At 41.5% G+C, this 16,414-nt stretch overlaps 1 protein-coding gene across 1 annotated transcript in view; it reads right to left on the bottom strand.

Annotated features, from left to right (window-relative positions):
* Positions 1-3,353: 3,353 nt before the first annotated feature.
* TUB (TUB bipartite transcription factor) overlaps positions 3,354-16,414 on the bottom strand; it is a gene marked incomplete at both ends in the record, with an annotated part of 67,726 nt that continues 54,665 nt past the window's right edge. Inside the window, 8 exons of the mRNA XM_080344573.1 lie at positions 3,354-3,487; positions 5,495-5,666; positions 6,060-6,158; positions 11,415-11,529; positions 12,640-12,752; positions 13,307-13,498; positions 14,329-14,450; positions 15,334-15,405. Of these exons, the coding sequence (XP_080200699.1) occupies positions 3,354-3,487; positions 5,495-5,666; positions 6,060-6,158; positions 11,415-11,529; positions 12,640-12,752; positions 13,307-13,498; positions 14,329-14,450; positions 15,334-15,405 (1,019 nt within the window). The remainder of the gene's footprint in view (positions 3,488-5,494; positions 5,667-6,059; positions 6,159-11,414; positions 11,530-12,639; positions 12,753-13,306; positions 13,499-14,328; positions 14,451-15,333; positions 15,406-16,414) is intronic.

Below are 16,414 nucleotides of genomic sequence, written 5' to 3'. Positions count from 1 at the left end.
GCAGAGCTCGGTGCCATTATATTCTTTGCCACACTAAGTAAACAAGGTTACACCCTGTTGCACATTGACTTGAAGGCCCTGTAGAAGCTACCACTAAAATGAACGTGCCACTAACTACTCCTCGGTTACTTTAGTGTGCGTATATCTCTGAAATTTGTACTAGTGCCAAGGTTTTATTGATGGTTTAGAGGAAAATCTAACTTTGTGAGGACTGCATAAACTCACGTATGACTGTATAAGACAGAACCTGCTGCAACTTTACCAAGTTAGGAAAACAAAATTTGGAGATGTGCTGGAAAACTTGTGATATCACCTTGCATTGATACACAGTAGTGCCCTTCACCAGAAAGTGTCCATCAGAAATTATATAGATGCTAAATTAAAAGAAACTGCTTTTGGAGCAGATGACGATGGTCAAGTGAATCAAAATAACCCAGTTCCTTGCTCAACAACAGTGAGGAATTAGGGTTTTGGTAAAGGTGATAAGGCCCAAATTCTGTTGTAACTGAACCAGATTTAATGCGAGCTCCTCATGCCTCTTAGTCCTAGGTTAACATCCCCCTCTAGTGACCTCAGTTTCCAGTGGGGAACTTTTTCCTCAGCAGCTTGTTGGCTGATGTCCCTGTGTGAATCTGTTAAGATGTTGGGGATTTGAGTCACCACTTTCCTCCTGGCACGCTTACAGGTTAAAAAAATAGGTGGCCTAGGAAGTACACGCAGTGAGAGTGAAGTTACACAATGTGCTGGCAGCAAAACCGTCCCAAGAAGCTGAGCTCTCTGCCTTTCCCCAGCCCCTCATTCTCGCCCTTGCACACAAGCTTCCTCGTGGTGCCAATTCCCCATGGGGCCGTGATGCAAGTCAGACCGTTGTTATGATCCACGTTAAAAATAACCCTTCCTAAGCCAACTTCACGACTAAAGACAACAGATTGTGTATTTGCACCATAAGACACTTAGTTCCTTTGACACAGGGTTGTGCACAGAGAGAGGCAGAAAACTATGTCAGGTGCCACCTTCTCAGGCTTTAAAGAAAATGTGCCACTGGCGAGACACAGAATTAGAATCAGAGAATCAGATTGAAGCCATGCGGATTCAACCATTCCCATCCTGCAGAGTTCTTGAAATCCACATCACCCTTAAATACCAGCAGTGGAAATTCCTGTCTGTTTTTACAGTAGTCTAAACAAAAAAAATCTAGTTGTCATTGGAACTAGTTTTTAAAGATGGACACGAGGTAACCAAAGGCATAAGGGCCCTCTCTGTTAAAATTCAAAAGTGAGATCACAGATGGGGACGTGAAGTGGTGGCAAACCACCAACTACAGGGGAAAACAAAGCATCCATGTGCAAAGGTGAAGCATCACACTGCCACTCACAACTCATCATTTGCATCATTCATTGAGGGAACTGACTGCTCATTTCTCTCAAACGCAAGGTGTCTTTCCATTTTATAGCATTGCGTGGAAAGGCTTCTTGAAAAAAACATTTAATAAAATGCCAGCCTCCTGTTATTTAAAGATGACATTTGACAGGGTGAGTCCATCAACAAAACACTGTGCAAAGCCAGCAGACTCTTCTCTATGGATTCTAAAAAAAGATTAGAAAAAAATGCTGGCAATCACTTATTTCCACCTCTTCTCTGAAATTTCCTTGTCTATATACTGGGAAGGAGACCTGAAGGCAAATGTGAAGAGAGAATATTTCTTTTTAGTTGAAATTATACAGTCCAAATGGCACAACCTCTCCTTATGGCCTGTCCCCTGCGGTCAAAAAGGGACTGACAGCTATGAGACAAGCAGATTTGATCTCATCTTCTCATGTTATAATCTTTAGTTGTGCAATGCAACAGTCTATTAAAGAGTAAAAAGGAGGATTTGAATGCATTTAGTATTATATAAAATGCAGGTACTTCTTCATTCATATTTCAATACCCTTCTGGTGAACTGCATATAAATTCTATTACTTTCTGTGCTGTTTAGGATAACATTGTACAAAACAATGCCAGAAAGACTTGTTATTTTTAAAGGTATTTTACAGTGTGCTTTCAGTTGCAGCTCTTGGCTTTTGAGATGTTTGGAAGAGAATGGCTTGTTCTTTGCTTGTGTTTTAAAATGGTATTTGTTTATATATTCCAGATAAATCAGAAAGAAAAGAAAAAAAACACACTACTTTAAGCTATTCTGTGTCCTGCCAGTGTCTCATTTGTATGCAGCAAACACTAGATTTGCCTAGAAGGATTTAGCTCAGTAGCTGGCACGCTTACATTAGAGAACAACATACACAGTTTCAATCGATTTCAAGCATTCTTACAATGGGAAATAAATATGAAAAGTGGTTGTTGCTGAAAGTTCAAAAAATGCAATCAACAAATTGTAAAATCGCAAAAGGCCAGACAAATTTAATAAAATATTTCCATTTACCTTCCTCAGCTTTACACAGCCTGTTCAAAATAATAAGATTCTCTGCAGAGAGCCTTTATCCAACTGTTTATATCGCTTCATACAAAATATGTGTTTGAGTTACCACAGAAATACAAGGATATAAATTCCCAACACGCGACACGCCAAATTCAACATAAGTTACGCTTTCTTGGCATCTAGACGTTTTCCTTTTCCTTTTCTGTACTCCAAATACATTTTCATTTGAAACAAATTAAAAAGCATGTAGATGTTAAAACATAATGACTTAGAATTCAAGTGACTTGTGCAACATTTTGTGCTTTCTACTTCTCCATTTCCTCCTACTGCAATTAAAATTCATCATGCCCTTCCACATACACAACAGCAATGCATCAAGTTCAGTCCAGTATAGGTTTTCACCCCTCAGACTCGGCTTTATACTACACAAGATCCTTGCAAATTCAAAAAGTGCATCTTTTTTAGTGATCTTTCTTTTACATTGAATGAGGTGAAGCTCTGATTAGTCGATGTAGGAAAGCAACCTTGAGGTATGATTGCAGCCTCGGAATAATTCTTAAATGTAGAAAGAAATTTTTTGAGTGTGCACGCCCTTTCTGGATTTAAAAAAGACACCGTTATAATGGTGCTACTAGAGCCACGGTACAGTACATCATGGCACACCTCCATAACATAATCAAGGACATGAGACAGAACTTCTATTTACAGAAACTTGATGCCACTTCCAGAAAAATATGACAGAAAAAAAAAGGAAAATATTATTTCCTGAATGTCCTGAATTTTAAGAAGATTCCTTTTACTTTCTCTTCGGCAATAGAGTGGTCCTCCACAACTGCTTTTTCCCTGACCTCTTTAGTATGGGCCATAAGTGACACCAGCAGGAATTGGGAACCACATGGCAAACGGCTTCCTTCGAGAGATGCTCACCCATGCCCCTTTACTCACAAGCCAGCTTGCTGTCAAAACTTGAAAGGGCAATAGCAAAGGCTTGTAGCGCGCACATCGGGTAGTTGTAGTCCATGGTGAACACGTCCTCAGCCACGCGGCCAAACTGCATCACTATATAGTCAGCTGCAAGAAAGGTCATAAAGAGGTGACAAAGCATTACTTTTGTTTGCAGCCCTTACCAAACAAGTATGCATTCATCATCAGCCTCCGGCCCAGCTCAACAAAGCACCAACAAACTTTGCAACACTTATTCATGCAAGTGGGTGTGCTAATATCAGAGGGAGAAGCAAAGTTAGCTTGAGTGAGGAACAGCTGAGCGACAAAGGGCTGCGGGACTTCTTACTGTCTTTAAAAAATTACAGAGATCAAAAGTGGTTTTTACAAGCACAGAGATAAAATTGATTCTGTATAGAATGCTCAGTCCTCTTATATAGACCTCATGCCAAGTTTCACATGTACCAAGAACCAATTAATTCAATTCCTACTTAATTTCAGGCAAGTGGACAAGCAAGGGTAATTGAGGAAGAGGAGGCATGGATCTGATCTAGACCTAATATCACTCTATTATATCATATTCAGGAATTCTTCCTCAACTTTTTCCCCCTTTGTACTCTTTGCCAGAAAGAGGAAATCTCAGCCTCATTCACAGTTTGAAATGTCTCATTGGCAGAAGCAGGTGTAATTGTTTCACCTCATGAAATTCAGCAAATGCATACACCAATGTTTCAAACTCAGTGTTGCTCTCAGAAACTGGTGAAGCCACTGTCACTGGTTTCCAACGTTCCCTGCAGCCTAAGCATGGCACTGGGATGGCCCTGTGCACCCCAGGACCTGGTGCATGCATCTGCCAAAAGTGAGGTCCCCATCCCTGCTCCAGCAGCTGCAACTATGTTCAGGCAAAAACAACGGGGCTGTACATTGCTGCCAGAAAGCAGCACATGGGTAAGGCCTTAGGGATGGTGTGAAAGGCAGACCTGACATTTTCAGGGTGTTGTGTAGGGCATCATAGAATCATACAATGTCCCAAGTTGGAAGGGACCCACAAGGATCATCGAGTCCAACTCCTGTCCCTGCACAGGACAACCCCACAGTTCACATCATGTGTCTGAGGGTGTTGTCCAGTCTCTTCTTGAACACTGTCTTGGGGCTGTGACACCTTCCTGGGGAGCCTGTTCCAGAGCTCCAGCACCCTCTGGGTGAAGAACCTTTTCCTAATGTCCAACCTAAACCTCTCCGGGCGCATCTTCCTGACATTCCTTTGGGTTCTGTCATTGGTTACCAAAGAGATCAGCACCTGCTCCTCCTCCTCCCCTTGTGAGGAAGCTGTAGACCACAATGAGGTCTCCCCTCAGTCTCCTCCAGGCTGAACAAACCAAGTGACTTTAGCTGCTCCTCATACAGCTTCCTCTCCAAACCCTTTGCCAACTTCATAGCCCTCTTCTGGACATTATCCAGTAGCTTTCTATCTTCTTTATCCCATGGTGCTCAGAACTGCACATAGTGCTCCAGGTGAGGCCGCACCAGTGCAGAGCAGAGCGGGACAATCACCTCCCTGCCCGGCTCCAATGCTGTGCTTGGTGCGCCCAGGACACGGTTGCCCTCTTGGCTGCCAGGACACACTGTTGGCTCATGTTCAACTTGCCATCGACCAAAACCCCCACGTCCCTCTCTGCAGAGCCACTTTCCAGCATCTTGACAACGAGCAGTCATGCCAAGGTGGGTGTGCAGTGAGACCCATCTGGCTGTCAACGTCTCCAGCTGGGCAGTGCATGGGGCCCAGAGTGAACAAAAAACCCAAGGAAGGGTTGTGTGATACAAGTGCTTGAGCAGAGTGGTACCGCCCCACGGTCCTGCTGTCTGGATGTACCACAGCTCTGACAGCAGAAACAACTCTAAACTGTTGCTCAGTTCACAAACCGAGCAGCCAAAGGAGAAAACAGCACATAGCAGAATCACCTGTCTCAACCACGAGCATTTAAACACCCAACCTGCATCAATGTCATGGCCACACGGAAGAGTTGGGCCCACATAACTAAATTAAACTCACTCAGGTAACAACAGTAAAAGCAGAATCACTGCCAGGCTGTGCATGCAGTCCTGTTTCTACACATTACAGAGAGCTGTACTTACGATCATTATCATGAATAATTTGGAAGTTTTTCACTGAGGCCTGTGTGACTCGACCATGGAAATTTAAAACATAGGACTGGGTGTCATCGTTCCAGACTGGTGTTTTGTTATGCAGCTCAATGACACTCTCTGTATTTTTGTTCTGCCATCTTGCAAGAAGTGTCTCATGTTCCTGCACATACAACAGGTAATGCGTGTCAGTTTAACACCCTCACCAGACAACCTGTTCCTAAATCGCGGCCCAAAGACTGAACTGCCACCCTCAACTCTCAAAACAGCATCATCAAATGAAACAGTGAACAGTGAACTCCAAGTATCTTAATGCAAACGTGCATTTGAGTCCTTCCCACAGCTTGGAAAAGGTTAGTTGTATCTTTTGTTATCAAAATACATTATTATTTGTAGTGCTTTTGTGAGTCACAGAACTAGTCACACATCCCATTGTTCCGCGATTGTTCAAATACTGGGTTTTTTTAACCTCTAAACCTTCAGAAATGCAAAAAACCCAACTTTAATTGAAAAAGAATTCAAGTAATTTTTATTGTTGACTGATGGTATGACTTACATTTCGTGGTCTGATGGAAACTCTTTCATGGTCCATATTCATTCCTGGTATGATCACGCTCATTTTACGAGGTCCTTTAAACCCCAAGACATTGGTTTCCTAAAAATGTTTAGAAGAGAGTGCATCATGTCCTGTATTTTTAAAGTTAATTTCTGCAACAGAGAGACACAGTGGCAGCCCAGGGAACTTATTTGTTAGTCAACTCAAAAAACATCTTGAAACTCTTACCTTCATGGCACCGCCAAACATTCTAGCTTTGTCTTAGAAGCTCCGACAACAGGAAAAATGGAAATAGAGAGGTTTCCAAAAACACTCCTAGCATTGGCTGCCAGGAACCTTAATACAATTTAACAACAAAAAAATCCCTTTGTTAAAAAAGGATATGAACTAACCAGATTGCTTGGCTACTGCTAGATCCCAAAATAAAGTAGTTGTAATTTAAAAATCATAAAATGCAGGCACACATTTTGATGAGAGACTAAATTAAATATATGGGACCAAGTCCATTTATTCCAGAGCCAGCACAAAGAAAAACAAGTAGAAGCTGCCAGTAAGAGCATCTGTTAGCAGAGCTGTGGTTTTCAAAGTCTTCAGATATGTTATGCTTAGAGATGAGCAGGGTAAAAAAACAAACACATTAGCATGAATGCAAATTTTCAAGCTATGAAATCAGGGAAAGTAAAGAAATAACATGGGCAGCAAAAACAAATCCATGGAAAATACAAGTTTTTCCATTAAACGTGATTTGATGCCTTTCTGACCAGCTTTTCCCAAAAGCCTTCCAGTATTGCACTATCCTCTCAAAACACAACCACTAAAATCTAAACATGCCTAAAGTCTTGCTTTTATCTGAGTCTTTCTTTTTGCCACAGAAGAAACCGAGACCAAGTATTTCAGTAAGTTGCCGTCTACTTTAGAAACAGAAAACCTAAAGGGCGATATTTTCCAACTTGCTCAGTAAAACCGGATTGACTATTTTAGCATTAACTCCAGTAAATGAAACGGTGACACCTGTGAAAGCCCATCTCCTCATGTTTAGTGCTTTTTTTTTTTAATTATTATTTTTTCTGTTGCACACATTTTTTCTCCACTACCTTTCCCAAGTGAAGGGCTGTGGACACACACTAAGGAATCTCACAAAGAAAATTCCCATTGGCGCTATTCCCAGCAATATACCATGATACACATAGAACTGGACACCCCCAGGCTCCAGCTGGTGTGGCTCTACCACTGGGACATTCAGAAGTGACAGGTTCAAATGCCTCTGCTTTTATATATTTAATACAAGTGTCCTGATTTTAAGGAACATTAAACTTTTAAAGCATCTCTACTTTTACAGGCAAATATCCACACAACTCACTGGAAACATCTGAAAATAACCACCCAAAATTTACTCCTGCAGAAGTTTTGTCATCTGTCAGACTTTTGAAATAACTTTGGTTGTTTCAGCAAACCATCTGGAGGTTTTACACAACTCGTTAAAGATTTTCATGCACGCAGGAAAAAAAGCAACTCACTTATTTTACTGAATGCTGTTGAAGCAATCCAGGTATATTCATATATCTTCTTAACTATACACATTAATGGGAAGATTCTACCTCTTTTCTGAATCACTTATGTCCTGGCCTTTGGCAGAGTAATCCAATGTTATCGCTTCAGTTGCAAACATATAATTGGTTTTGCATCATGGTGAGACTCCAACTAAAATGACTGCCAGCAGATTTGATAAGCAGGACAGACTCAGCACAGCAGAGGACAATTTCTAAGAAAAGATTCATGCTTATGCTTATTTTCCACTAACTACTGACAATTTTGGGCTTCTCTGAAATGTCTTACAAGCTCTTCTCATCAAGCTGCAGTTCTGCTATATACAATTAATTTAGATGCTGACTGGTTGGAGACATTGTTCAAGGTAAAATTAAATAATAGCGCTGAATCACTTCCCTCCCAACAAACAGTATTATCACTCTGAAAAAACGGGACTATATTCTTTGGATTTACTCAGAAACAGTAAAATCAATACTTCTGCCAAGAGATAAAGGAATGGTTTCTAGTTGCACATTACATCAATCACCAATTATATCAATTTTTTTATTGGTAAATGCTACCCTTTTGCTAAAATCAACATACAAAACTGAAATTCTACAAACATGGAATATATGAGGAAAACAGTAGGGACAAAAGATGAGCTTTAATTAAGAGCAGACCTTTCCAATCTACCTGCATCCAAATAAAATGAATTCCCCTTATCACAGTTCTCATTCCCTGCTACTCTTTTATTCCCCTCCCTCCACTAGTTTGCATGTGTAAATTCAAGACTAAATGGCATTATCAGGGAAATGTAGGCCACATTCTGATTTCACACCACTGAAATGCCACTGACAGACTTGGTTTATGGCTCAAAATAAGGTTTTTTAGCTGGCAGAGCTCTGCTGAATCAACCAGCATGGCAATGGCTTAAATCAGTGAAGGACCAGGGCCAGTATTGCTCAGATGCTGCTCTCTCTGCCTGTGCCCAACCTGCACGCTGTTCTGTCAGCGTGTGGCACAGTAAACGGGACTGAAAGAACACAGAGCCTCTCCCCAGGGCTGCTTTTAAAATCTTACACGCTCTTATAACATTATGTAAGCATTTCGCTATGGTGGCAATAGCTGCCATGGTAAAAGCGGCAAGGTGTACATCCCAGCAGCTCCCAGGAGATTCAGGATTTAATTACCCCAGTTTTCTTTCAGCCACTTCCCTTTCTGGACTTGAATCACACAGCTGTGCCTTGTCCTCCATACGTTGTGTAGAAACTATCAATCCATAGAAAGCCCATATCACAGAGCCCCATGGAAGTGATGAAGGCCGGAGTAGAATCATATAGTTTGCTTTACTGAGACCAGAGTCACACCTCAGAATATCAGCTGAGCTCCCTGCCTGCAGAATCTGGTGCAAACTGAATTGTGAGGTACTGTGGATATGAAGGAATCCAGCACAGAGAATCCTGGTTCAAACGGTAGTTACACCTCCCTGCTTCTTGACGAATTTTGCCAAGCGATTCTGAGATCAGCCATTAGGTGCTGCTGCAGGTTTGTTAATACTCCAGCCTGCCCTCAGCAGGGAGAGTAAAAGTGCTTAACAGGGCCTGATAAAACCCGGTCCTTGCACTGACTTTATTCCTGTTGCTTGAAACGTGCCCTAAGGTGAGTTCCACGTGAGAGTTCTCAACACCCTTATCCCACAGTCAACAACAGATGCATCACCAGGTTCTGCCTGTATCAACTAGACTTGCTGAGACGATTCAGGTCATGCTCAGAGAGTTGGTAGGAGCAGGTACAGAGACAGTGAGAGGCACAGTGGTGCTTGCAAAGTGTCATTTATTATAATTTTTACTGCAGGAAAAATCTCAAGGCAGGAATTCAAAGGTTACCTTGGGACAAAAGTGTTCCAAGAGTGCTCTTTCTGGCGTTCTTTGCTGTGGTTCTGCTGCAGCCAGGAACAATAATGTCACTTGAACAAACCTGGCTAGTAGTGAAATACCATTCCAATTTCCTTTTGTCCCCTGGCCATAGCACACCTGCAAGCCTGCTGCCTTTCTCTGTGAGTATCGAAATATCAACAGAACGATTCATTTTCGTACACAAATGTACAAGTCTTAAACTGCTGATCTCAAAACAGGCATATAAAAGCAGCTTATCTTAGCCATATTCTCCAAATAGTGGCCATGGTTCTGTTCTTTGCAACGCTCACTCTTCTAATCACCTCTGCTGAACACAACTGAGCTTTTTATTTGGTAATGTTAGTGGTTCAAATGTCACTGTTGTTGACTTATACAAGCAATGCCAAAGTTTTTTAGCATATAACTTTTTTAAAACTATTTTTTGTTTTCACCTTGTATTTCCACTTTGCACCAGAAGACTAGTTGCCTGGCTCCAGGGAATGCCTTCCTATATAAATCAGTAAAATTACCTTTATATAATAAAACGTGTAAGTTCTCCTAGGTTCCTACTGAAACCTCAGTCAAATTCTAAACTGACATCAAATCCTGGACTAGCTTGATTTTCTGAAATTCTCAGAGTTTTAAATCCCACAGAACTGGAGCGATAGGTGTGTGTCTGTATGCCTGTCTGCAACTATAGGCCATCTGCCTGAATAACAGCACGTGCCAATAAAAATGATATTTATCCTATATTCACAGAAAAACTGTATCCTAAGCAGAAGAAAAAGAACACATTAGCAGCTAACACTGCCACCTCTCAGTGCTCTCCGCAATTTGCATGGAAAGAATAGCTCTCTGCTTTCCTTTTTACGTGCCAAAACCTTCTCGACCTTTCCAGGGACACATTCTGTGCTTACACAGGGTATATGCGGGGATGGTTGGACCTCGATCTGACAGAGCTCCGGGCATCCTTGAGCACAGCTGGGCAGGAATTTTTCAGAAAAGTGGTTCTTGCCTATTTTTGTCAGAAGAAAACTGTCTGTAGCAGTGTCTCTATCAATTTTGACTGGAAGAGTTTCTTGGGCCCAGGGATTTCTGAACAGAAAGAATACTCTCAGCAAAACAGTGAATCATCCAGTACTCAGGAAACAATAGCAACTGTGCTTCACAGAATGACAATCACACAGGATGGGTGGGGTTGGAAGGGACCTCTGGAGATCATTTAGTCCAACCCACCTGCTAAAGCAGGTTCACCCAGAGCAGATTACACAGGAATGTGTCTTGAATGTCTCTGGGGAAGGACACTCCACAACCTCTCTGGGCAGCCTGTCCTGCATTGCCCCTGACAAATGCTAGTTACTGTCCTATAAGAGGCTGGTTTCTCTCATTCAAGTGAATTTCAGATTTTGTCTGGGTTTTTGTTTGTTTGTTTTTGTTTGTTTGTTTTTGTTTGTTTGTTTGTTTGTTTTCCTGGTAAGAAGGCATTTCAGAGTTTTTATTCCAGTCTCTCAGCCACTGCTGCAGACCTAGCTGTCCAGCTACCTGTGTTGTGGATCAGAGAGGCCTCCTCCAAAATGCAATTACAAATAATCGTGCTTTAGTGCAGTAATTCCATGTGCACAGCCCTTTCCAGCTCAGGAGGCTCCCTTGGATGGTGCCTGCAGGCTGTGTAGCATCCTGCCCCTTCCAGAGGGTTATGTAAAAGCTCCAGCACCTTCTGACCAAAAGTGAGAACTGGGCAACCTGGTTTGCGCACGTTTTTCACCTCTACTCGCCACTGAATTTCCTGCTTTCTCTAGTGACGATCAGCTGCTTGATTACATCGAAGTCTGAGTGCTGATTTACATAATCATAAGTGAGAAGGAAATTCAGCGTGCTATTTCAGAAATGGCACTGCCCTTCCATGCGCATTGTGCCCATGAGCAGTACTTACATAACAAATGGCAGCCAGCTCCTGACGCAGGACACTCGCCTCCAGGCTCGATGTTGTTTTCATTGGATTTACTCCATTGTCATAAACTGTAAACTTAGTTCCCATAAGATTTGATCTATCAAAAAAAAAAAAAAGGAAAAATCCAGTCACCATTTGTCAGTAATGCTGTGCAAGACATCTATCCTCTACTACCTTGTAGCCCCAAAGGGAAGACAAATAATATCAAGTATGAATAGTTGTTAATTCTAATCTCAACTAAATGGCAACTCCTGGATTCTAAACCATAACAAAAATGTAAAGGTACAGTACAGGAGAGTATAATAAAGGCCCCTTGTCATTACACTGGAGATTTCTCATGATGTCTTGCAAAGTAGTAAATTGAAGGAAGCAATAAGGAAACACTCAGGTGGGTTTATTTTGTTTGTTTGCTTGGTTTTAAAAATACGCTTGCTCTCTAAAAAACTATCTGCTTTCCTATGAGAGTACTAATGCTATTATAGTACAGAGAATGATTTTCATGAAGTTTTAAGTAAGGTCAGTCTTTCCTGTTTAAATGGAAATCAAACCAAAGAGCACAAAATACAACTTAAATCATACTTAAACCACATTATCCTCATTCTGTGCTTGTACTGCAATAAATAGCACGTGAATTTCCAAAATCCACACAGACAGATGGCAATCAGAGGTATAGTCCCTTTCCTCAGGCACAGATGATCTAAATATACATTGAGAGGCTCCACGTAAGTATCAACAACACACTGAGGTATGCTGGGGTTACAGACAGAAATGAAAAACATGGTTCTGAAAGAACCGCTACTTGTAAATAACTCTAATTAGGCTCTTAACAAATGGACAAAACCAAAGAGATTTGCAGATCATCTAACTGACAGAACTTCCATTCCAAGGTATTTATATTAATCGAGGCTAGACACAATCTACTCATGTACTTCTGAAAATCCCATTAAGGTAAGTTGTGCTCATGCACCCTTGAGAATCTGGCCTTTGAGCACTTAAGAGCTTCAGTCCTGCTGACTCTCATTAAAATGTGATCTTGTAAGTACTTGAGACATTTTGAAAACATGCCCTGGATACTGGTAAACTTCATTACATTATTACATTAAGTCGTCAAGCCTCTAATTAAGAGGTCATAGTGGCTTACAGGCTTCTTAATGTCAAATCAACTTTATATTATACAAAGAAAACGCTTAGATATATCGGTGTTTACCTCAGTTTTCCAATAAAACTCTCTCCACCCCGGGACAGGTCAGTTGGGTCTATGGAGATGAGGTAATTAGAGGTTTTACTCTTCTTTCGTTTCCTTCCAGCTAACAGAAACACCTAAGCAGTGCAAAAAAACATATTCTAAAATGCCAAAGGGGTTAGCACACACCACTCCCTGCTTTGATATAAAGAAACCATAGGCAATTTTTCTGTCTTCCAGCATCAAGTAACACGAGGTTTCCTGAGGCTCAGCAAAAGCAGATAAAAATCTGGAAAGGGAAAGCAACTTCTCAACCACTCAGTCAATTTTTTATGGTTTAAATAATTAAATTCAATCTATTTTGTTAAATGTTTCATTCTAAGTTGCTATGGCTCCTCCAGTTGAATTGAAAATAGATGCTTTTCAGGCCGCAGAATGCAGAGAGCCCCAACTGCGGACTGTCGCATAAAGGTGCCATGCATGGATTATTTAAGGCCAAAGATTAGACATATGAAGAAAGGTGGTAGAACAAAGCGATACTATTGTTTTGCTTTTGAAAGACTGCAGATCTCAGTGAAAGTGAAAATATATTTAAAATATATTATATTCTCTTTGTAAGACTTCTTCAGACTTTTAATATTTTTTTTAATACTCAGATGCAACTGGTATGCCATTCAAGTTATTTTATGACCTTTTTACCATGCTCCCTTTCCAAGTGGAGGTAATAAGTAGGGTACATCCCTCGGTCCATTCCCTTCTTGTCTCTCGTGATTCTGCATTTGACGGTGACACCCTGTGGAGCAGGTCTTATGGCGAATTCCTCCAGGTCATCGACGTCTATGAGAGGCTCGTTTGTGGAAGGACTGGGGGCTGAGGCCGCTTCCTAAAACAGTAAGCAAAACGCGGTTTCCCTCAACTTTGATTTACAAGGTTGTAAGTGCGAACGAATGACATTTGATAGAAGATGCACTTAAAATAAATACAAGGAACATATTTTCTTCCCTGTTCTGATTCCTCAGCAGCCTTGAAGGCAGCTTATCAAGCTAAGGATCTCTCCCCATCCTGCTGGTCAAGCTCTTGGCTATGGAAGGGGCAGGGAGCAGCTCTCTGCACCACGGATGCTCAGCACAGCTGGCAAAGCAGAGCAGGGTGGCTGCAGATGTGGAGTGCTGGCACGGAGCACAGCAAACCCGGTCACACCTGCCCAGCTCACCACACTTCTCTTTGGAAGTCAGACCCACAGGCAGTGAAAGGAAGACACGGGATGGGGAGAGACAGGTTAAGCTAGACAGAGCTATAACAGAGATGAGAAAGTGCAGTATATAAAAGAGTGGGGCACCATCAACTGCTTTAGCAAGACCTTGTGATTTAGAATACTTGAAGAAGTCACAAGTCGTATTTTATGTTTGGATGGCAGCAGTAAGAACAGGGTGGGGAAATACTCAGGAAAAAAAAAAAGCAGTAGAAACAAAAGATCCTTCTGAGCACCTGCAAGAGGCAGAAAGGTAAATATTTACTGTTTACCTTTCTCTTCATTCAAGTTCAGAAAATATTTGCTATTCTTTTCCCCAAGTCATTATTTTCATTGCTTGCTCCTGTGAACCCTGAGAGCTACCGCAGTAGATCACCTTGGAGACACTCTAGAGCATATTAAAAACAAACAAGAAATCCAGGCCTGTCCCGCCTGCTCCTGCTTCGGCTCTCACCCCTCACCTTGTTGGATTTCTTGCTCGTGGCAGAACCAGGACGCGTGTTACTGTTTAACTGTGAAGAACTGGAGCTGTCCTCATCTTCCTCATCCTCTTCCTCATCAAAATTCATGCTGCTTGAAATGCCTGAGGAGAAAGCAGTGCACTTACATGAACTACTAATGCATTAAAGCTGTCCATACTTGCTGTAAAATATCACCCTTAGGCTCACAGGTGAGAGAGGGTGTGTGTGAGGGGGTTCACTGTGCAAGGCAGTGTACAGATACGTGGGTGAGGCAGCATCTGCCCTGAGAAGCCAAAACATTTCAGCAAATGAGAAAGGAAAAATCATGGTTTCCATTCCAAAGAGAGGATCAAGTTACGCAGTGATACAAGAGCAATATCCAGCTAGGAATTGAATTCAGATCTTAATCCAATCAAGTACTTCAAACACAACACAAAATCTTAAACCTGAAATTGGAGCTGAGTGGACAACCTATCACAGCCACTTGGAAACCTTAACAATTAAAACCCTTTTACTGCACACTTTCAACTGTTCCTATGTGATCTGATGAAGAGCAGACCTTAGACTGAAACATCCACATCAAGGCAATGTTCTCATGCATATTTATTTGATGTGAAAACCAGCATCAGCCCAGGCCAAAGAACTGCCTTACAGCACTTAGAAATTTGACTTTACAAGAATTCAAAACCTCAGACATTTCAAAGGGAAACACGGCTTTGAACATCAAATAGGACTCAGCAGCAGAAAGCGTCAAAGGTGGGACATTTGCCAGACCTAGTTTTTCAAGGAGTATCATGCAGATGAAGCTGCTCTGTACCCGGGTTCAAACTCTGAGTTACACATCAGAGGTTAACTACACAACACTTTTTCCTAAAAAGAAAAAAAGAAAATTCTCGGTCCAGAATTTCCACTATTGGTAAGTCCAATGCAGAAGGATAAATAAAATGCTAAGATTGCCAGAGCCAAGCAGCATGGGCATAATTAACTTTTTCCTTCTGTACTTACCAGGAACATGATCCAGGGCGACAAGACTGGATTGGGAGGTGGAAGAGGACCAGGATGTATTTGCATGGGGATCTGGGAAAGGAAAAAATCCATGGGCTTGATTCTGCAAACCCTTAAGTGAATGAACAAGTCTAACTTGCCAACAGGACTCTGCACAGGGCTAAAGCCTCGTGGATGGGGCCACAAAGCTGCTGCCAAAATTCTCAATTATGGACCTTTTATCTTTCTGCACAAATTCACGTTATACTCGCTTATACCTGCTGTCACCTTCTTTTTTAGTATTTTGAGTAAAGTCAAAAAGCAATGGATCACAGAGCTGAAGCTTCAGAAAACATCACCAGTGATAAATGATTGTGGCACAAATCCTTCTGTACACAATGTGCCCTGCATAGTAAGTTTTTTGCCTACTTTTGAACTCTAACACACACAAAAAGTAAAACTGATCAACACAGGTGATAGAGACAGATTCTGCACAAACACTTGTTCAATAACATAGAAAAAAGTATTCAGATGGCCTAAATTCTACCTAAATCCCTGTGCCCAGTGTGTCCTCATCACCTTTCTCAGGCTCTCTAAACTCTCCTTCTAGGACAGGGATACACATAGAGACTTTCATGTAGCTTAGTCTTTTGAAATATGAGCTTGACCTGTGACAATCAGAGGCTGAACCAAACTAATGTACAGAAATACAAACACTAGAGATAGAATCAGTAATGGTTTTCTTCAGTTCAAATTTTGGAACACAATGAAAAATAAAAGTACACTTGAAAAGGTATTTAAATACTTTTTATGTTATTGCTGCTTCCAATAACCTCAATGCATATCCATTTAAAATGGCTTTTGAGACCAGAAGCACACTGGATAACAAAACAACACCAGAGTAGCGCGAGCAAGTATATAAAAGTAAAACAGAAGCACATTAAATGCTTGTATTCCATTCAGCTGCACCAGGAATGGTCTCGTTATGCAGTTCTGCAGTTCCCCCTGTCTGAACATATACCACACAGCACGACAGCAAACATTTCCAGTAGGATCTGGTTGTGCAAGCGAGGCCGGAGTTCACAGGTCAACAGATATTTTC

The sequence above is a fragment of the Nesoenas mayeri genome (assembly GCF_963082525.1).
Source record: "Nesoenas mayeri genome assembly, chromosome: 5".
Lineage (NCBI taxonomy): Eukaryota > Metazoa > Chordata > Aves > Columbiformes > Columbidae > Nesoenas > Nesoenas mayeri.
Note: the sequence above shows the minus strand (reverse complement) of the source record. Positions and strands in the feature narration are given on the sequence as shown.